At 37.3% G+C, this 21,953-nt stretch overlaps 3 protein-coding genes across 4 annotated transcripts; 1 reads left to right on the top strand and 2 right to left on the bottom strand.

Moving 5' to 3' along the window:
* Positions 1-229: 229 nt before the first annotated feature.
* mcl1b (MCL1 apoptosis regulator, BCL2 family member b) lies at positions 230-2,169 on the bottom strand. The gene is made up of 3 exons (XM_055047294.1): positions 1,573-2,169; positions 1,026-1,276; positions 230-939 (listed from the first exon to the last, which is right to left on the bottom strand). The coding sequence occupies exons 1-3, from the start codon at positions 2,033-2,035 to the stop codon at positions 823-825; spliced, it is 831 nt and encodes a 276-aa protein (XP_054903269.1). The 5' UTR covers positions 2,036-2,169; the 3' UTR covers positions 230-822.
* Positions 2,170-2,770: 601 nt separating this feature from the next.
* On the bottom strand, positions 2,771-12,144 carry ensab (endosulfine alpha b). Its single transcript, XM_055047255.1, has 3 exons — positions 11,935-12,144; positions 8,552-8,674; positions 2,771-5,868 (listed from the first exon to the last, which is right to left on the bottom strand). The coding sequence occupies exons 1-3, from the start codon at positions 11,989-11,991 to the stop codon at positions 5,695-5,697; spliced, it is 354 nt and encodes a 117-aa protein (XP_054903230.1). The 5' UTR covers positions 11,992-12,144; the 3' UTR covers positions 2,771-5,694.
* hormad1 (HORMA domain containing 1) lies at positions 10,796-20,391 on the top strand. 2 transcript variants are annotated; one of them, XM_055047253.1, is made up of 17 exons: positions 10,796-10,903; positions 12,112-12,157; positions 12,852-12,915; positions 13,746-13,890; positions 13,975-14,038; positions 14,311-14,347; positions 14,509-14,529; positions 14,698-14,724; positions 14,803-14,870; positions 15,206-15,357; positions 16,284-16,441; positions 16,564-16,620; positions 16,731-16,791; positions 17,156-17,208; positions 17,512-17,589; positions 18,868-18,921; positions 19,961-20,391. In XM_055047253.1, the coding sequence occupies exons 2-17, from the start codon at positions 12,138-12,140 to the stop codon at positions 20,054-20,056; spliced, it is 1,155 nt and encodes a 384-aa protein (XP_054903228.1). In that variant the 5' UTR covers positions 10,796-10,903; positions 12,112-12,137; the 3' UTR covers positions 20,057-20,391. The 2 variants fall into 2 exon arrangements, with proteins under 2 accessions (XP_054903228.1, XP_054903229.1); XM_055047254.1 differs by lacking the exons at positions 10,796-10,903; positions 12,112-12,157 and adding an exon at positions 12,562-12,687 and having other exon boundaries at positions 19,961-20,390.
* Positions 20,392-21,953: the final 1,562 nt, after the last annotated feature.

Here is a 21,953-nt window from a genome sequence, read left to right as displayed (position 1 = left end):
TAGAAAACTCTGCAACTTGCAAAACTGCAGATGCAACCCTGAGCTCAGTCAAATAGGAGGTGCTCGAATTTCGAGGAAACTGCAGCAAGCGCTATATTGGTTGTGGTGTGAATAAACAGAGGTTATGTGTTAACAACTGTCAGAAATTTAGAACAGATATCCTCTTGGTTGTTTAATGTGATTAAGCAAGACTCCCTGTTCAGAAAGACATTATCAAAAGGTCAAACAATTTGTTTAATTTGTTTTATTGTTCTGTACATATGCGTTTAGCTTAAATCTGAATGTAGCCACTGGTGTTGCTGGATAGAGCAATTTTAACAATGACATACTATGTGCAAATCAATCCCTCTAACCCCAAAGTTTGTGAAATATCCAGACAAAAGTCCAAATGCTCACCAACGTTTTCAAGGAATGGGTGTCATGCCTGCAAAATGTTATGTTTAACTGGGTAGTTTCTATTGGTTTGGCCTGTGGTTTAATTAAAAACGTTAAATAAAATCACAAGTAATTCTAGTTGTAAACAGATTACCCCACCCCCACCCCAAAAAAAGATTTAAATTAAAAATGAGCTAAACAGTAGCATAATCATTTATCTTACATCGAATATATTCTCATTAGAAAAATAAATTTATTCATATTTAAATACGTTTCAAAACTTTTACAAAATGGACAACATCAACAAAAAAAACAAGACATGTGGCAAAAATGAATTTAAATAAAAAACCCTTTAAGCCACTATATGCAAAGTTCAACTTCCATTTCAGCATCCAAAACAGAAATTGTTTACAGGAAAGTTCCTTAAGCTCTCAGAGTCCAACAAATTCACCTGATCAGAAAGGCTAATGTTGCCCCAATACCAGCGACCCCAACAAACGCCATCAGCGTGTTCCTCACTGTAGATTCAGGGTCTGTTACTCTAAAGAACTCCACAAATCCCTCCTGAAAACACACACAAAAAAGACACATTAGTTTCAAATCCAGAGAATGTTCTCAAAGCGAGCCAGCAGAGTGTTGCAATAACTTACCCATGAGTTGTTTTTTGCTAGCCAGTCCCGCTGGTTTGCCAGAAGATACGTGGATATTTCCTGGCTCACCAGCTCCACGCAGTGCTCTCTGCCCGTCTCCTTCAGGTGCTGACACACTGCAGCCCCGAAGGCCACCAGGCTGGCGATCCGACCCCAGTTGGTGGTCCCGTCTGAAAAGAGACTCTCTGCTACTTTCGTAACAAACCCCATTTCGTCCGACTGGTTGTCCAGAGCAAGTCTATTGACCATACCTGAAGGGAAGAGAAATAACTTGCAGTTAGAGATCCATTTTGATAACATCCAGAGAAAAATTCATGTCGTTACTTTTTACTTCCGCATAATTGCGTAACAAGTAGAAGGAGTGCATTTTAAATAAATGAAGTATCACTTCCTTGAACGTCTATAAAGACTAAAAAGGCTAACAATGGCCAAAGCAGTAGCTTTAAGCATACACCCTGTTTTACGAAATATACACTGTAAATATTTCCTGTGGGTGAGGCAGGCTGTGACTCAACTGTGGAAAAATCCTATCATGGCGCCTACTCACCATTGTATGCATATCTGTGCTTCGTCAAAAGGTCCTTCACCACCCTTTTCATCGTAGATAGAGCTTTACTTTGATTCCACCGATACCTTGAAAGTCCTGTATAGTCTCTTAGAAAACTGCTAATAAGCTCCATTGTATCGTTATCCAGCACTTGGTTGCTCCCACCAACGGCAGACCCGTTGGCTTCTCTGTCTGGGTCCTGCTCCGGGGTACATGGCAGGGAGCCTTCGTCGCTGTCGTCGCTGCTCTCCGGGAGGCTTTTCGCAACATATCCGTTCGTTGCGGTCACTCCGAGATTCGTCGGGCGTTTCTTGAAGGGATCCATAGGCGAATGAAGAGATTCTACAGTGGAGCCCACTGCGACTTGAGGCACAACGAGTGGGTCGTAGTGTGTTTGTTCGTCCCCGACTCCATTTTGAGAAAAAATGAGATAGTTAAACGCGTTTCTCGAATTAGCTGTCATATTTTCCTTTGAATTGGGATTAACTGATTAACAAAAAAGATTCAGCAGGTTAGGTATTTAGTAAAATAAGCCAATCTATATTCCGCTCATTCTGCTTGATCCAGGTCCTCAAGAACAAGCACAAGAAACTGATGCCAACTATTTAACTTGCGAAGCTTCCCACTCAATTGACGTAATCAAGACACGTCCCCCGTCCCCGCCCCCCCAACTGCAGCGCTCAGACAATTTGCTTTACTCCCGAGTTTATGCTCACAAACTAATAATTTGAAGTTGAGAGCTGTGTTCTGACAGATATTAGCAGTTAAATTTTTCTAAACAAAAATCAATTTAATCAAGTTAAAATCAATAGAATCAAAAAGTAGCCTATGTTTTATACATATATGAAAAAAAGTAAATAATGATCAAATGTCTATATAGTGTCGTTTCTGTTCCTGGATTTATAAATACTTGTGAAAATATCTGGAATTTTCCGTACATTTTACTTGCTTCAGTTTCTGGTAGCGCTTTCTATTCACTTGTGGAATTCACTGGAATTCACTGGAACTGCCTGAGTGGAAATTCAGTTTTGCACCCAGCCAACATATTGCTCTGCCTCCCCCTAGTGGCCAGGTTAAGTTTTACACCTTAAAGGTCGTATTTTCTCAAATCGTTTGAGATTCTAATACGAAGGTGCGTGTGCTCATATGGTTGCATCTATTGTTCAGCTGAAAAAATAAAATAAAAAATCCAACTATATATTTTATTAATGTAAAAGTTTATTTCAAATACTGACAAAAATCCTCTCATCTTCCACACAACAAACATTCCAAATAGCCCTGTACTTTCTGAAGTGTCAAAATGTTTTTTTTTTGTTCTCCAGTGATACTCATCATGTAAACTCCTCCTTCTTTAAAGACGGATGGGTCCTTCTGACCTCCCTGCAGCTATCTTGGGCCAGAATTAGGATGAAATACACCATTTATGCAATAAAAGAACACAACAAAAAATGGGAAACATTTGCTTGAAAAACGAGAAAAACACAAAGATAAAAGCAGCACAAATGTGTCAGAGCACATAGCCTGTCATTTGTTTATACATTCTGGCACGTATTTCTCTTCTGGATGAAACACCCTGTTTGTGAGTTTTAAAACATACTCAATTTCTTCTGGTTTGCTCTGTGCACCAACATTTATGCATTTTAATTTCATTTTCAACAATTCATTTTTTTCTGAAAGCACAAAATGTTAAATTTTAAACCAGATAATGCTAAATTGTGAGTTTTTGCTAATCAACATGGTGAAAAAAAAACAACAACAAAAAAACTTTTCTGCGCTGATCATTGGTAATTAAACAGTCTTATATCCAGTAGATTTTACCTCAGAAGCTAAACAAAAAAAATTATGCAGTCAAACTTAAAAGGACAGGCATTCTTTACAGGGTATCATCTCAGATTTGTCCTTGAATCAGCAGCATTTACACACATTATCAAACAGATTCATGAAGCCTCTGCAAAACACCAATATACAGCAGAAGTAGTGCTAAAACTGAGAGGAGAGAGGGACCACTGAATCAGAAATAGCTCAGGCTACAAGAAGACCAAAAAGCAGATGGGAAACAACAAAAGTCAAATCCTGTTGAAATCTATTTACAATAGATGAGATGAAGAAAAGTGTTGCATTCATACAGCACCATAACAAGATCATATGCACAAGTCTCTTCTCTTTCACACACTGCAAATTTGACACATTTAAAAAGTGAGGTTGCAGATGTGGTGGGTTTCGCCTAGATGATGGAGTGTAAGTTGGTGAAAGTTCCCTGAAGCAGTAATATACACTATTTTTACTTGATTAAGTGCACGTATCCAGTTTAAATTCTTGACTTGCGTGTAAGGGCGCACATTCAAAGTCTTGAGATGTTGCAATTGCTCTATCAACCTGTTTTACAACCTGTGCCCCAGACAGATGTGGCATTGTTCATCTTTACAATTTGCCCCCTCATCATGTGTTATAAAACCTCTCTGCTTAGCTATGTGCTCTTGTAGACACGATCAAGCCACTTGAAAAAGCCGCCAAGGCTTTTTGAAGCTTCATCTGCCAGGTTGCTTGCTGTTTAAACACAGACGCCCTGATAAAAATAATCAAGTCAGTTTGGAAAGAAAAATCTGCAAGGTGCAGGCAGTAGATCTATATTCCAGCAACAATGTAGGAAAGTAAACAAAATAATTTATTTATTAGTGTTTTCTGTTGGTAGTTTGTTAGCCTGTGATGAATGAGCATGACGCGTTTTGAAAGTGTTAGCCTTCATAATCACTTTCGTCAGTTCAATGAAGCACGTGAGCTGCTCCACATTGTCAGTTAGAAACCAATGACTTTGTCACTTCAAAATTACTTTTATGGATAAATAAGAGAAAATATCTGAATCAAATATTTCAACGTTGCAAAAAATTCTAATTGTTTTGAAGTTCTGCCCAATCACAATGCAGCGTCAGACAGATAATTAAACATCACTTTTGTGAGTCTACTCAAGGCTTAGCGTGGCAGCTAAAGTATGGATTTTTATTACATTTTTTTTTTCAAAGCAAAGCAACTTTGAGCCTAAAATTCAACATTGTAATCCCAAATTAGTTGATTCTGCGCTCCTGATTCTCTAAGGCATGCTATCTGGACTAGTCCTCAAAGGACCACAGTTAACGCAAATTACGTGCTTGTGCAAGGTTGATTTACCTAAACATAAACTCTATACAGAGCTTTTATATCCCCCCTACCCCACATAAATCTTTTAGGTTATAGTAAACACTTTGTCTATGTATGTAAATGTGTGCATGTAAATGGATTGTCAGGACAGTGTTTGCTTCGATATTTTACCTAAATCAATAAGCATATGCCCCTCTGCTGTTAAAAATACTTAGATTTTGTGTCATTAACAACCATGCAGCATATTTAGCGAGAACAAGAGCAGAAGGTGTGGGACAACATCAGTAGAGAGAAAAAAATCAAAAGTTTTCAGTTCCAATGACCTCAGGTTCCATTGGATAAAACTGACTGACATGTGAGATGCCTCATATGCTCCATTCTTTTCCCAAAAGAGGGTCAAAACTACCTCCCCCCTTATTGATTTGGTATGCAAGCGAGTATTCACATACTTCTTCCGACACCTCCCCACTGCTTAAGTCAGCCACCGGCAAAGAATAGAAACGCAAAGATCGAAGACAAACTGCAGTAACGGTTCCTAACGCCTTTACACACATTGTTTTGGTGTCATTCAGGATGCAATAAAAACAGAACTAAACGCACTATACAGAATACAAAGTGCATTAAATCTGCCCCTTCAACCCTGCCTGATGACACATACCTACTGTAATGCATCTTGGAACACTACAAACCAAGATATAAGGGAGGCGGTGGAGCAGAGTGCGCAGACAGAACAGAGCTGTGCGTGGTGTGAAGGCAGAGAGGGCTGCGGCTTTGTGGCCACCCGAACCACCGCCCAAGCCCAGACCACCCACATACAAGCACAACGTGAGTTTTAACTTATACAACTCTGCCCAATATGTTAAAGCCAGTGGTGCCTCGGGATGAGAAAGGAAGAGAGAGGAAGGTAGAGGAGTGGACATGTTGGGAACATGGGGTAAGGTGGAGTCCTGGGGGATGGTGTCGAAGATTCTTCTCAGATGACGAAGGCTAGCCAGCTAGCTTGCTGGTCACCAAGGACGACTTCCTCGTTCTTGGTAGATCCTGCGGCGTTGGGATATGGTCACCGGTTACCAGGTTCTTCTCAGGTCCGGCCACAGGAAGCTGCTTGTTCTTCACCTTGGCTTTGGCCATGTTGTAGTCTCCCGAGTCAAAGTACTTTTGCTGTATAAAATCAAAGAGCAGACCTGGAATCAGATTTGGAGCAACTACAACACTTTGGCTCATACTTATGAAAAGCATCAAGTTTAGAATTTATTTAATCTGATTTAAAGACACTAATCTATGAATCATTCCATCCTGGTGTTCATAATCCTAAGATGTAAAATAGCTGCATTCTCCCATGGCCTGCCCTGGCTACTCCCACTCTTAGTCAGAGATTTCCCACACCTCCCAGAATGACTTGCAGCAATCTTCAGAGGTATGAGTTTGCAGTGGTTTACAGTATGTGGAGGTGGAAAGCGCAAGAGCTTACCAAGTCATAGCAAAGAGGAAGAAAACCTGAGAGCGTGGCTGTTTAAAATACAAATTAAAGGATCCAGACAGATGAGATCTGTTCATATACTACAAGTTTAGGTTTCGGCAGCAAAGAAATGCATCTCCGGGGTTCTAACATCATTTTTTAATTACAAATTCCTTATATTTCCAGTCATCGACATTACAGATCTAAGAGGGAATGAGCCTATCCACTGCATTCCAAATTATTATGCAAGTGATATTCTCTCAGATTTTCTTAAATGGTCAATGCAAATGATGATTGATGTCATTTTCAAGTCATGAACTGTTGCAGTATAAATCAAATTTTATTAACCAAAGCTCCCCATGAGAACAGTATGTTTTTCTAAACTAAAAAACCCTCAAAATTCAGTGTTCCAAATTATTATGCACAGCAGATTTTCTAAACATTTTATGTAACATAAAGAACTGCAAACTGTCAATCTTAGAACATGCAACATTATGTGGTCACATGTACAAAAATCAAAAGCTATTTCAATCAAAACATCTTAACAGACAGTTACACATTAAAATAGGACCTTTTATTTGATATCACCTGAACGATTCTTGCATCCATTGAATTTGTGAGTTTCTGAAAAGTTTCTGCTTGAATTTTTCTGCAGGATGTCAGAATATCTTCCCAGAGCTGCTGTTTTTATATGAACAGCATTCCACCCACAGATCTTCTTCTTGAAGATACTGCAAAGGTTCTCAATAGGGTCAGAGGTCAGAGGAGGATGGTGACCACACCATGAGTTTCTCCCCTTTTATGCTCATAGCAGCCAATGACACAGTGGTATTCCTTGCAGAATGAGGTAGTGCATTGTCGTGCGTGAAGATGATTTTGCTGCTGAAGGTACGGGTCTTCTTTCAGAACCATGAAAGAAAATGATCAGTCAGAAAATCCAAATACTTTGCTGAGGTCATTTTCACACCTTTAGGGACTCTGAAGGGGCCGACCAATGATTCTCTCCCCATGATTTGGGCCCAAAGCATGACTCCACCACCTCCCTGCTGACATCACAGTCGTGTTGGGATGTGGTGGCCATCCACCACCAATCCCCTACTGCGTCCATCTGGACCATCAAGGGTTGCACAGCAGTCATCAGTGAACAAGTCTGTTTGAAAATGAATCTTCATGTACGGCTGGGCTCACTGCGACCATTTCTGCTTGTGAGCTCTGGTTAGGGGTGGCCTAATAGTAGGTTCATGCACCACAAGCATCTGAAGGATCCTCCACCCAGAGGCACCAGCAGCTTCAAATAACTGTTTGTTGCTTTGTAAAAGCATCTTAACAGCTGCTCTCTTAATCTGATGAATTTGTCTAACAGAAACCTTCCTCATTATGCTTTTATCTGTACAAACCCATCTTTGTTCTGAATCAGCCAAAAACCTCTTCACTGTACAATGCTAACGCTTCAGTTTTTGTTAAATACTTAATGTTTTCATACCTCGTCATACGGCACGACACTATCTGATGATTTTCGTCAGCAGAGGTCCTTTCTCTTTCCCATATTGCTTGAAACCTGTGGCCTGCTTAATAATGTGGAACATCCTTCTTAAGTAGATTTCCTTTAATTGAGCTTATCAGACAAACTAATCAATCAGCTCTCTGAAATTAATTATAGTGATTCAAAGAGCCCTGACAAATGATACCATCTATAAATTTAATAGCACAACAAAAAAAATTATCTTTATGACATTTAAATCCAATTTGCATAATAATTTGGAACACAGTGTATTTCTCCAGCGGTCAGGATTTATACAGGTAACATGCAAACGTCACTGCAATTAAACATTAGCAAGGTGGGTGCATAACTAAACAGTTTGTGAAATAAAAGTCACAAGTCAGATAGAACAGAAATAGAAAAGAATAAAAGAAAGGCAGAAAGGACCCACATAAAGAAAAATAAAGAATGAAAATTAATGTGTCACTGTCAAAAAAGAAAGAAAAAGGAAAGAAACATAGAAAGAAAGATAATCAATTTACTGTCATTTCATTGTTGCCCTGCACTTTAACACTTGAAGTAGAGAAGCGACTCTCTTCTTATCTCCCCTCACTATCCTCTGCAGGACCCTCTTGTTTGTCATGCTGCAGGTTGTTGTTGTAAGTAAGCAACATGAAATACTTATTAACTATGTTTTACATAGTTGATTGTTATGTTAGTTAGAACATTTTGTGACAAAAATATTTTTATTAATTTTCCAAGGAACTGGCTTGGTTACAGTGAAAGCATCAACAAGACGAACATCAGTTTTTCTTACTTATTGACAGACAGTAAAGCTGTGACCAGTTTACACTATCGTGCACTTGTCTCTCCACACATGTAGTGGAGAACTGATGGATACCCACCCCTTTCTGTAGCCTCTTCATCAGGAAATCGGACCCACCAGGTTTCTGGCTCAGACCAGGATACTTAGCCTTCAGCTTGGCCTCCTCTGCCTTTACTGGGTTTGCATTTTTCTCCTGCGAGTCCTGAGAACAGATGAAAAGAAAACAAACAATAAAAACAAACAAAAAAAAAAAAACTGTAACCATGTCACCCAATAAAATATCAGGAAAGAATAAGCATAACCATGAAACCAAGTAATATTGCATAAACCCCTATTTCAATTTCTTTTTGGGTTTAAAAAAGTACCAAGCAAGAAATAAAATATTCTGTTTTGAAAATGAGAAGTTCACCTAAATAGTCAACTTAAAACTACTGCTGAAAAATGTAACCTACTTCTGTAAAGTGAGTTTAGATTTATGATAGAGCCTGGTGGGAGCTGGAGATACTTCATAACAATGTGAGTCACAGGATCAACATTCTCTTAGTGCTCTTTCTCATATAACCAACATGCCTGAGAATTAATAGCTGAAGAGGACATTTCCACAAACAAACATTTCATAAAAGAGAAAACCAAGGGGCTTTGTGAAGCTCATACTACTAAGGAACAATTTTCCATTTGCAATTTGTCTTTTCTAAAGATTTCTACTGGAAAGAGTCTCTTTTTGCAAATCTAATTAGGATAAATTTTAACCACAGACAAGTCCACTTTAAGAATGAAACATTATGCCTTGAATGATTTTACAATGACACTTTCTTGCAATATGATTATGTTTTTTTTTCTTTTCATATTTTTTTATGAACAGTGAACAGGTAAGTACAACTTGTAATAACCACAATCCAAACAACACAGTTGTCTCTGCAGGCTTATGCATGTCGGTCAGGTAAGATGACTGTAATCCAAATGCCAGTCAAAGTAAAATATTGAGGCCATGAAAATATGCCTCACTCTTTATGACTGAAATGCACAGAACTTTGACCTGGATCTCAAACCCCACAGAAAAAAGGAAGCAATAAAGTTCTGAAGAGTAAATGGGACTAAAGTAATTCAAGCAATCTGTGTCTGACGCTCTTACAGAAAATTCTGGTTCTACCTGAACTATGCATATCAGATAGAGCATTCTATCTCCCTGGCCCAGCAAACCTGCAAAGCTTGCTGGGCCAGGGATAAAATGTGACTCAGGACACTGAAGCCGATGAAGATTCCCTTAGGAGGAAGGATGGGAGTGTGACTCAGTGGACACTGTTTCACTTGGGTCCATGGCAAGAAATTTATGAGCTACTATATTTGGTCTCAATGCAGGGAAACAGCCATATTCCACACCACATTCTGTGAGACTGCTTTTGCAGGTTTGTGTTGGTATGTGGAAAGTTGTAAAATTCCACTCAACCAGCACCCAAGTTTGATTTGACAATTTAACAGCATGCTGTTGTTAAATATGGTATCTGCTTTTCTCTCTGCATCATTCTCAGGCAATTTACTGTCACAGAGTTAAACAATAAACTGCAAGAGACTTTAGCATACTTTAAGGTCTTAAGGACACATACTATGCCATTTGTTTTTTATGTGTTGTGAGGGTTAATTGAAAACTTCAAAATGGGAACCCAGTCCCACTCACAAGCACAGAAATTAGTAAATTGCTATGGTTGTCCAATTTGCAACTGAAATGTAATTTCATGCTTCAACTACAAAATAAATAGAGTGCAGCATAATTTACTCTTGTTCCTTTCAAAGTAATCGTCAAGTTCTCAAAATATCCCCCACTCTCCTTCTCTTTTGAGTAGTCTGGTTGAAACACAGCACACCTCCTTGGCTATCTGTGCTCTACAATACAGTTTATCTATGTGTTTATCTTGTAAATGGCTGACACCAAAATTTTAAAACTACCACTAAAAAAACCCTGGTACCAGGTTTGAGAACCTTGGACCTAGGTTATCAACATTTGGCTAGGCAATGATGTACCAATCAGGTTGTAAATAGGTGAAATACATAAACACAAAGATAAGTTTCTCTTTGAAAATGTGTTCCTTCATTTTCTTTTACTTTTATTTTGCGTAAAAAAAAATAGAACAATTTCAAACTGCAAATTGAACTGTTTCGAACATAAAAACAACGTTGACAATTAAGCTAACCTCCCAATACTACAACAATACAAAAACACTCACTTCAGCAGCTCTGTTCATACTGGCACATCTGAGGCTGCTTATGTACTCTAACTGTTGGATTAATGATAAAAGCACTCACTGAACCATCCCTTCAAATACTTTTTGAAATTGCAGGAGGCAGTTTGGAGAATTTCTTGGCCTGTATTTATTGCTGATGTTTTGGTCAGATAAAAACTTGATTGATTTTACCTGAACATGAGAAGAGTAAGGTAATGTTTTCTACTATATTCCTAAATTCAGCTAATTTCATATATAGACACATACTTGATTAATCCATACAAGGTACAAACTCTATTAAACATTTAAAAAATTATTGTCTTGATTTTAGGATTTGACTATCATGTTTCATTTAAAAATTAATACAAAAAGAATGTCTTGTGTTTAAAGGTTGAATGTTCTCTGTAATTGCTTTAACAGTGCCAGTTTCATGTTCAACAGTAACAAATATGTCCTTTAGGATGAATAACAACCAATAAAGTTAACTGACTTATTATAACCAATAAACGGCAATAAATTCAGCAAAGATTTACGGGAACATGTCATTGTGGTATGCTTATGCTTGGAAGTATTTTCACTGGTTTCAATTTAAATCGAGGGATTTAAATACTCCAAAACTTTCTCAACTATCACAATTGTGCAAGTGTGTAAATTTATAACTTGAACACAAAATACTGACGTCATTGGCTTTGACACATACATTTCTAAATTAAAACTTTTGCTCACATAGGCTACCCACTGATTGACAAATTTGTTGTGGGATAGCATACCCATGGAAAAAAACAATAACAACTGGATGCCAAAGTTAAGTAAAGGAATACATTCGTAATCCAGAAACCACAGCATTTTTAAGGAGGACCAGTGGTCCATTGGACACATATAAGATATTTAAACTTCAGCTATTTGATGTATATCTACATGCAGCAGAATGTCAAGTTCTGTGTTTTTCTTGAATAACTAGTAGCACAAACCAATGAGGCCTGAGCTGCTGTGGAGTCTTCAACCAATAACACAAGAACGGGACAAAACAAAGTGACATACAGGCTGAATGCACCGAATCGTTTGACAGCTGATGTACATAACTGTCTTATTACACAGCAAACCGCTTATAACAGCTGTACATGTCCTCTGATAGCCTTATCATTTCGTATCCAGCACTAAGCATTTTAAACACTTCACTTGAGCTATTTTATCTTAGCTATGTCTCGCTAGCACCCTCCGCGGTTAACAGTGAAAAACCCACCTGTTTTTCGTCCTCGTACTCCACCTGGATGTCCGAGTCGAGGTTTTCCGACGACATTGTCTGAGTGCGGTGGACCAGCTGTTAGTCCGTTTGCCACACAACACAAGGAGTTGAATACACCAGGCAGCCTTAGATAAACCTGCACTGAACCTAATCCTGATTTTCTAAACACGACAGCTCCCCAACAAAGATGGCGTAACGAGATGCGACGTCATTACTTGAGGTAAGTCCTGTTTACAAGTTGACACGCACGTTAGCCAATAGGGTGCTAACAGTGCTTTGTTCTTAGCCAATGAACTATCCCTATTTTCTTCACGCACTGTGATTGACAGCCAATGCTCCAATGGGATTTCAATTTGGCCATCGGAGGTAATGCGGGGGGCTGCGCTAAACTGCATCAGCGCAAAGCGAATATAAGAAACACAATGTTTTAAAAAATAATTTATTAAATTATTTGAACAAATGTATATTCATATTTGTTGAATAATTTCACAACATTTGTATCTGATTAAAATAGCGTTGGTTTTTCGCATAGAAAGCCTTCTGTGCTAAAACGTGTAGTCATGGATTCCTGCTCTGTGATTGGCTGAGTTTTAATAAAAAAGCGTTGGAGAATCTTGACGTTGATGAGTCCTGAAGCTGATACTTAAAAGTTAATTGCTATTGATTTATTTCAAAAGAAATACCTCTACTTTTGTTTTAGTATAGTTTCAGTGATACCATTTTGTAAGAAACTCACATCAACCCCCAAAGGTTGGAATAATGTCAGTTTTTTTGTTTCTGGATAACTTGCTAGCTAGAAATACAACCAGGTTACAATAACATATCTGCTAGCTAAATTATCATTTAGCAATGCCAGGCTAATAGATTTCGTTTCATATTTCAGAATGTATTTATTATTTATTGTATCTTTGCAGATTTTTTTTTGTGTTTTATAATTTCCACCAAATGGCTTATGCTCAGCAAGTGAGGCCTTCACAGGTAATTTTACCTACTTTAATTAAATTCTCATTGTAGCTTCCGAGTCGGAAACGGCAAATTTGGTTTTATAGCCACAATACTAAAGACTCTTCTAACTCAAATGGGATCATTCTACACTAGTAGTAGAATTACTCAAACTCAGTTTGTGATTTATGGAATCTGTATTTGATTCACGAAAGTTCAATAAAGGGCCATTTAGCACGGTTTTGCACCTGGACCACATTAGATCTCTCAGGAACGACAGTTAAGACTTTTCAGACCTGGACAAAATTATTAAACTTTGCTAGCAAGATATTTCAGTTTGTTGTATGTGAAACATTTATTCGATTTGTATAAATTCTACGTTTTGTTTTTGTTTTTTTTGGATCTGGACCACGTTAAAACGGGTCCAGCTCTGAAAATATAAAATTGTTCAAATTTGGAGTAGGTTATTCAACACTAACATCAGAATAATTGAGAGCAAATCTGTTAAATTTATTTTCTTTGTGAGAGTTTAAGAAAGTGCCTTTTATTTGGCATTTACAAATACAGTTAGCTAGTAAACTGCAATGAAGGGGACACATTTGTAGCATAGTTTATCATTATAAGCATGGGTACTTGTTTTGATAAAATAAACACTGAAGTATTTTGAAGTTTCACTTTTACAAAATAGACACACTATATTCTTCGCATGTTTCTTTCATATTTTCACCTGAAATATTTAAGTGTTAATTCTGCAATAGCAAATACAAATTATGTAGGTAAAAGTTTGACTTGTTCTTGATACAATTATGTCAAATGCATCACTGCCTCTGATAAATAGGTCAAACTTGTTTGTCTTGCTCCTGCAGGCTGCTCAGGTACTCCCTGATGAGGTTGCCTCTGAGCAACAGTCGCTTATTGTTGTAAAGAAGCTTCTGGCCATCGCTGTGTCTGGCATCACATACCTCAGGGGCATATTTCCAGGGAGAGCCTATGGAAGCAAATATGTTGAAGGTTTGACCACATTGAAAACGTTTCTGCCATTCACAGCATCAATTATTTTCTGGATATGTTTACAATGTCTCATTGTTTTTGCAGATCAGAAAGTGATGATCTTGAAAGGGAACGTTGACTGTCCCGGAACTTCTCAGATACTTCACTGGTAAACTATACACAAGTTAAAAATTAACACGCCAGGATGAGTGGCATATTTAAATAATTTTGATTTTATTTTTGTTATCCCTCGGGGTCATAAAATCTCATTAATGCTCCACAGTTAAAAATGCTTACATTTTGCAGATGAGTGCAGAAATAATTTCCAAGTTTTTCTTTAATGTACTTCCTGATTTGCTTTTAAAGAGAACTTGTGGCTTTAAACTACAACCTTTTTATGTTTACAGTAAAAATAACAGATTGTTTTTAAAAATTTTCCAGGATGCAGGGTTGCTTTGATGCCATTCAGAAGAAATATGTGAGTCAAATTTAGTCTTTTACCCACAGAGAGATTCTTTGCAATGCTCATCTGGTTTAGTCGTTTTGGATCATGAACATAAACTCATTTTACCAACATAATATGTCTTCATATCAAAACTACTGTGGACAAAATATTTTCCTCTTTATGTTTTCAACTAGCTGCGAGCCGTCATAATGTCTGTAAGTATAATGAACATTCTTACCTACACATTAGAGAACTTGGACATCAAATTATGCAACTGCATCACTGTATCAAGTTTCATTTTGTTCTTTTTTCTCTGTAAATAAAGTTGAATGGATCTATATTTTTTAATTTGTCTATTTTTTTGGGGGGGGGGCTTTTTCTAGATCTATACTGACCCAAGCAACCCTCAGGTACTACTCAAAAGGTCTTTCTGACATTGATCACCAACATTTTATACTTTTTCGGACTCATATTTTTGTCTCTTTTAGAAAGTGACTGAGTATTACCAGTTTAAGATCCAGTACACTACAAAAGGAACGCAAGTGGATTTTGAAAGGTAAATTGTAGTAACTGGGTCCACAAAATTTCTCAAACTATGTTCAAGTCAGTTTTTTGCAAACTCTTCTTGTCTTTTGTTGGACTAAATTTGAACTCCGGCATTTAGTGCAACGTAATGTATTTAAAGTTAACAAATTGAATAGTAAGTGTATTTTCTTTTAGTTCATAAATATCAATTCCGTTGCACTAGAAAATTGTTTCCCAACATGCATAGTGACTGGTCAATGTAACCTTGGCATGAAGGTTTGTGGATGTTCCAACATCCCACTTATACACTTCAGAGGCCATGCACATTTAGGTGATTCTGTTAGTGTTTTCCTCTTTTTTATTTAGCCTAAGCAACCAGAAGTTGTCAACGATATCTTTGGGAAACACGAGGAGAGCGACCATCTTGCTGGTGAGGAAGCTTTACACTCTGATGCAAAGTCTGGGTCCTTTGCCAGAAGATGTGTGCCTCAACATGAAACTGGCTTACTATGATGAAGGTAAGACAAGCTGAAGAAAGGAAAAGTTCTTCCAGTTGAGCATGGAAGTAGCAAACAACAGCAGGTTTAAACTTTTTTTACATTATAAAACTTCATAATGTAAGTTTTACATAATGAAGTTTTAGGGTTTTTGTTTTGTGTAGTCTGCATGTTGACGTTTTGATTTATTGATGTCAGTGTTCCTACATTAGTAGTATCCAACTATATATTCTATTTTTGAATGTAATTTTTATTTTTGCAGATATTGATGAAGCATTTAGATAAGCACCAACTTATCTGCAATTAAAATATAGTAATCCAGATGAGTAGAATTATTCCCATAATCAGAAATGCGCTGTTCTACTTTATGTGGGTCTGAAAACTTAGTGCTGCAGCGCTTTGAACTGATCTGATGAATTTAGACACATCTAATTTCAGTGGTGTTTTACTGTAGGAAGCAGAGTGACACCACCCTGGATTTTCAATCCCAGATACAACATCAGCATTTTTTCTTCTTCAACATAATCACCTTTTGATTTTGACTATCAGGTTTGCTTTCTGATCTCTGAAATGAAGAAGAGAAAGTCACTGACAATGACTGAACCTGCTAAGTTGCACCACTGAATTTAGGTTCCCATCCCCCACACTATATGCTAAAAGCACTTTTCAAAATTAATGTGCTGTCCAAACAGATCTAAATATGTCATTTTTACACTCAGTGTTTCTTTATTAACCAGACCTCTAATGACCATTTCAACTTTTAATCAAGGGACAGGAATAATTATTTGTTTGCAACATACAAATGCCCCACTAGATTTCACCAGATCTTTTAATCCAACAGCATTTGCTTGCAAAAATGTCCAAACTCATTTTCTTTTCTTTTTCATTCTCCTTTAATTATGATTTAGAGGTTTGAGTTTCCTGTGTTTTATTCCTTTTTCTTGAAGTCACTCCTCAGGACTACCAGCCTCCAGGCTTCAGCGAGGCTGTAGGAAACCCAATAGAGTTTGTGCAGGAACCGGTCAAACTGACAATGGGCAAAGTTGCCACGCCTTACCATTGTGTGACGTTCGATATGGCCACAGAGAGACGCAGACTGGAGCAGGTGCACTGATTGATAGACATATTTAAAATGAGTTTTCTGAAAAGACTAATGTTTGCAACATTGTTTTTGGATTGAGGTTTCCGCCAGGGGACTGTTGTGTTATTTATTTTTTATGTTTGCAGGTGGAAGAGAGTGTTTCTGTGCAGGAGAAATGGATTGTGAAGATAGGAGAACCTCTGGTCTGAGCACATCCATTTCTTAAAAAAATTGAGACAGAGAAGCCTGCTGCATTTGCTTTAGCAATATTAGTTCTGAACTTGGTATTCAGAAAATTTGTTTTAATCTATAGATTTCTGAGTTGGAACAAGTGGAAGAGGTGGAGAACTACATTACAGACGTGGATAACACTGGTAATAATCCTGAGTTACATCTATATAGTCAAACTTTGTCTGCCATGTGTCTCAAAAAATCTGTATTATGCTGAAAATAAAAACTTGTGCTCTCATAGTAAAATAGTTTTAAATAGAACAATACTGAAATGAAAATGTGCAGGCACATAGATAAGAGAACAAATACATTTATTTTTTTCTGAACGGTTGATTTCATAAAGTTTGTCTTCCACCTGGAGGGATAAAATGCTTTCAGTTATATAAGCATGTTTTTTTTTTTTTGTGAGAACTTTTACTTTAAATACTTATTTTTGCTTTGAAGTTAAACATACTTTGATTTGTAAGTAGAGTTAAAATAACTTCTTTTTTTTTGTTTTACCTCCAGAGATCCAGATGGAAATCCATGAAAAGAATGAGAGAAGCGCAGAAGTCCCAGAGGTATGTTTGTTTTTCCTGAGACTTAATCCACACACGTATGTATAATGCATTTTTAATTATGCAGAGCTGCTTTCAGTCAGAATTGCATATGTAAAGAACACTAATTGTGTGACATAATAGTGCCATTTGATGCACTTTCATTATTGCCAAGTGGAAACTCAGAAAAAAACCCCAACAAGATCCTGAGATAGAAAAACATCACTGAAATGATGACAACCCCACAGTGATGTTAGCCTGTTATAGAATAGTTTAAAACATTTTTGAGGCTATTAAATATTTGTTAACATTGTTCCCCTGTGCCAGATTATGATAATGGAAACCTCGGACATGGAGTTGGGTGTGAAGAGAACCAGGAGTGGAAGGATAATCAAGTCCTTTACGGTGGGTCATCCAGTGAAAACTAATCAACCAACAAGTTTCATTTTGCTCTCTACCAGCAAGTGATAAGATTGGAAAGTTCAGAAAATTGTGAGGGTTACAAACCTCCCAGATTAATTTATGGGAGTTACCAGGAAAGAAATCACTAAATTTGCCTAAAACAGATCGTAATCATAATTAGGTTGAAATAGATTTTGAAATAATCCTCTTTAAAACAACCAGATTTCATGCATGTATACTTGAGCATTTCTCAACTATTTTTAATCACATGCAGATGGTAAATTTCATAGTGTGGATTATATATTTGGTAAGTATATATAGTTGAAGTATAGTATTAACATGTAACTTGTTTTCCCTGAGACTTAATCCACACATGTATGTATAATGCATTTTTAATTAAGCAGAGCTGCTTTCAGTCAGTATTGTATTGAAAATACAATATAAATTTGTTTATAATGATGACAGATAGCTCATAATTCAGATTATCAGTTTCACTGAACATTGAAGAGATTATCAGAACTAGCAACATTAAATGTAATACTGCTTTTCTTCTTCTGCAATTCACTTATAAAATATTCTGAACTCAACTTTGTCTCATTTTACATTAATAGCTCATGTGCACCATTGGATGTGTAGAGACATGCCACGAAAGTGAATAATTAAAACTTGATTAAATTTGAAGATGTGCTATTATTAAAATGAATTAATTTGTAGCACTGCCTGTCTATAATAAAATATTTAGACATAACATAACCAGTATTAGTACTTAACCATAGTTTACCATGCCTTTGGAAGACAAAGGCCTGGTAAGTACAATGGATCATCAGAGATGATCCATTGTTTGTTTCATGTTAGATCAATCTGAAGTGTTTGTTGTTGAAAAGCTACGTCCTATAGCACAGGACTCAGATAAAGTGGATATGAGTGCATGGATTCTTGGCACATCTCCAGAAGAACTGCTTAAATGTAGAATCTAATGGTTCATTACCCTCCTCCTCAACTTATAATGGTACCCCATGGAAACAGGAAGTAGTAAATGACCCATTAAATTTTCCTCTGATCAAGTTATAAATGTCTTTATTTTATTATAATTGTTGAGGTATAAAATATTTTAAGAACAATTATTCTTTTAAGTAGGCTTTTCCTCCACTGAATCCGAGTTCTTAAATTAAAGGTTGAATTTTTCAATGTAAGATTATATTTCAAGAATAATCTGTTTTTGTTGTATTTTTGCACATTTGCCTGATTTTTTTATAAATACATGTTTGTGTGTTTTGGCAGGAAACAAATGTGACTGTGAAGAATACGCAGCCAACAGCGGCAAAGGAAAAGACAGTGAGAAACCAAATCATTTATTAATGTTTGAGCTATTAACTTTGAATCAGTGATGTGTGGTGAGGTGCAATGCTGGTGAAGCCCTGACTAATCAGATACACAAATGTAGACCACCTGCATGTTTAGATAAGGACATTTTGCGCATGCTGGAGGGCAGAAAGACAATTCTTTTACATGCCACCCATAGCCGCGGAATAATAATTTCATTAACTTAATGAAACTTGGAAATTTAAGTATTATAAATTTTATGCTACGCTCCAGAGCAAAGGGAAAAGGGTCTTGAGTTGAAGTACAACTCAAGACCACTCTCTGCATTGGCCAATACAACGTGTCTGTGGGAACACGCAGACACGTCATAGTAACTGACATCAATGCCCCTAAAAATTATGTTTCCAACACAAAGAGCTGAATATTCAGACTGTTGCAGTAATATGATTTTAGGCTTAATGCTTATTTTGCAATTATTAATAAGTGATTGCTGTGGTACGAGGAGAAAACTATAAATATATTGCTGCACTTTACTAGCTCGCTCTTACTATCTCTTACTCTGCAGTTGTGGAGTCACATTGTCTGGGATTATGAGCGCCCCCTGCCATGAGGCAAGAGAACTCACCTCAAATCTGTTCTCTGCCTATTATGATCACTCCTCTGCACACGAAACACATTACACACACAGTTGGTGACAAAAAACATTGTACATTATACACATTAGCTAAATTATGGAAAATCAGTTCATATATTACATGTTTTTTTTACCACCTCATTGACAATGTACAGACAGGAGGAACATGCTCCCATAGAAGGCAGCCAGTGCAGTTAGCGAGAGGTTGAACTATCCCAGGTGAGGCTCAGCTCGCTGCTGCCTCACTGGCTTCGCTTCCGAGTATTTTACAGTGTAAACCACAGGGTGAAAATAGCAATAGAAATTATTTTATCATATGTTTCCATTATGACAGGTGAGTGTCTGCCTCCCTTGCCTCCCCTGAACACACGTCACTGCTTTGAATAGCATTTTAAAAGTAATTTCTACTGTTTTTAGGTTTCTCAGTATGACATCCTCAGCAGTCAGGAATCATCATCTGCCTCTGCAGCCGTAAAGAAGCGCAAGTTCAGCGAACCTAAACATCACTATTGAGTACTGACTTAATGCAACTGAACCACTTTGTTGATTTAAAGTCATGTTTTTCATTTCTGTGATGAGTTGTGCAGTTAGTTTTTAAGAAAAGGACACTGATCTGTTTAGGAACATGTTTTACAAGCATTTTGAAGTTAAGACTACAATTACAGTTGAAATAAGAAATCCAGTTAAAGTATTTGTTTTGACTGTGTTGCATCTATGATTATTTACCAACAAAGCTGTGCAGCAGCCACTTTATAATAAGTTTGTGATTAATTACTAAAACAAAGAATAAATGTGTGTAGCATTGAGCTGCAAATTTCAATAAAATATAAAAGTGTTAGTTAAAGACACTTTGTTTGCAACTCCTGTAGCAGTTTGTATTACAGTGAATCTGAAGAAGGCTCTGACTGAAGACGCTGATTTTGTGTCGTAGTTTGGTGAAGATGATGCACACCATTGCCTGTAATGTTCATATTAGGAAGAATTTGCAGTACAGTCATTTGCAGAGATCGCAGAGAAAATTAGTGAACAGTTGGATGGAGATCAAGGAACCCAACAGACATTTCACTGGGGCTCTTTTCTTCAACTGGGACAATGAAACTGGTCAGAATCAATGGCAGGACAGAAGCAGATAGTGCAAGAGACTTCAGATTGGGGCGGAGCTTAACCTTTTAGCAGAACTGCAACAATGAACACACAGCCAAAGTTCTAACATCATGGTTTACATTTTTCTCTGTTGAAACATCCCGGCCAAAGTCCAGCACTAAATGTCGGTGAGGTTCTGTGGGAAGAGTTGAAAACTGCAGTTCACTGAACCTCTACAAATAAAATTAATGAACTTGAACCATTTTGTAAAAAGAGTGTACAGAAAATTCAGGCTACAAATGTGGAAAATGAAAAGTGGTTCAGCAAAATATTGGTTTAAGATTTAATTTTTATGCATTGAACACTGAAGTAAAATTTTTAAGCATTTTACTTCAGAATTTAATTTCTACATCTAAACACAATCTTAACTGACTTTACATTCCTGGTGTTCTAATAAAAAGCTGATAAACGTTCATTTACAGTCTAGATGTTCAGAAGAACAATATGCCTTTAATTGGGTATTTATTTAGAAAAACTAAATGTAGTTGCTAGTTTCAACTTCCTGGTTTATCCAAAAAAAGCCCTTTTGCTCAAATGTCACTATTTGCATGAGAGGTGCCTTAAATGAAGCTGTTAAGTGAAAGTGGATTAAATCTGTACACAGTGACCTTTGGGCCCAGATAAAGGCCCATCAGCAGCCTCCCGCCCGGCAAGCTGTGTGTTTTTAATCTCCTATTGTTTTTTTCCCAGAGAGGGGGACATTTGCTGATAGACTGCCTTAACCCACCTCAGATCAATACCACAGGAAGCCTTTGTGATGCATATCCAAGCAGCCCCTCCTTTCCACATGTCTGCAGCGGAAAGCCAGAGGGGCTAAAAAAAAAAAGGCTCCCATCAAATCAGTCCTCACTTCCTGGCAGCGGTTGTGATCACATTTGTTTCATAGACTGTGTTTTTATGGGCATTGTGGATAACAGAAGGGCATAAAGCAGAGCGGTGGGGAAAATCTGTAGTGGACAATCCCCACTCAGCGGAGCATTGATGCTCTTTATGAGCTGTGAAATGAATCAGGGTTTTCCAACCTCACAGCCTGACTCCAGTGGCATTTTTCAACACGTTCTATTAATTTACCAGCAGAGGGTTCTCAGGGTATCGATAAATGCAGAAATTAAAAGTTCCCTTTGCAAGTCTAGTCATGTTTTTTCTCTTTTTATGTCAAAAATGCGTTTGTACCAGGCTGAATAATAAAAGCTGTGAATTAACACAATGTACGCACAATGTACGCATCTCCTAAGAAGAATGAAAATTGCAATAAAAAATGCTGAAA

Source organism: Poeciliopsis prolifica, unplaced genomic scaffold, assembly GCF_027474105.1.
Source record: "Poeciliopsis prolifica strain line A6 unplaced genomic scaffold, Auburn_PproV2 SCAFFOLD025, whole genome shotgun sequence".
NCBI classification, from domain to species: domain Eukaryota; kingdom Metazoa; phylum Chordata; class Actinopteri; order Cyprinodontiformes; family Poeciliidae; genus Poeciliopsis; species Poeciliopsis prolifica.
Note: the sequence above shows the minus strand (reverse complement) of the source record. Positions and strands in the feature narration are given on the sequence as shown.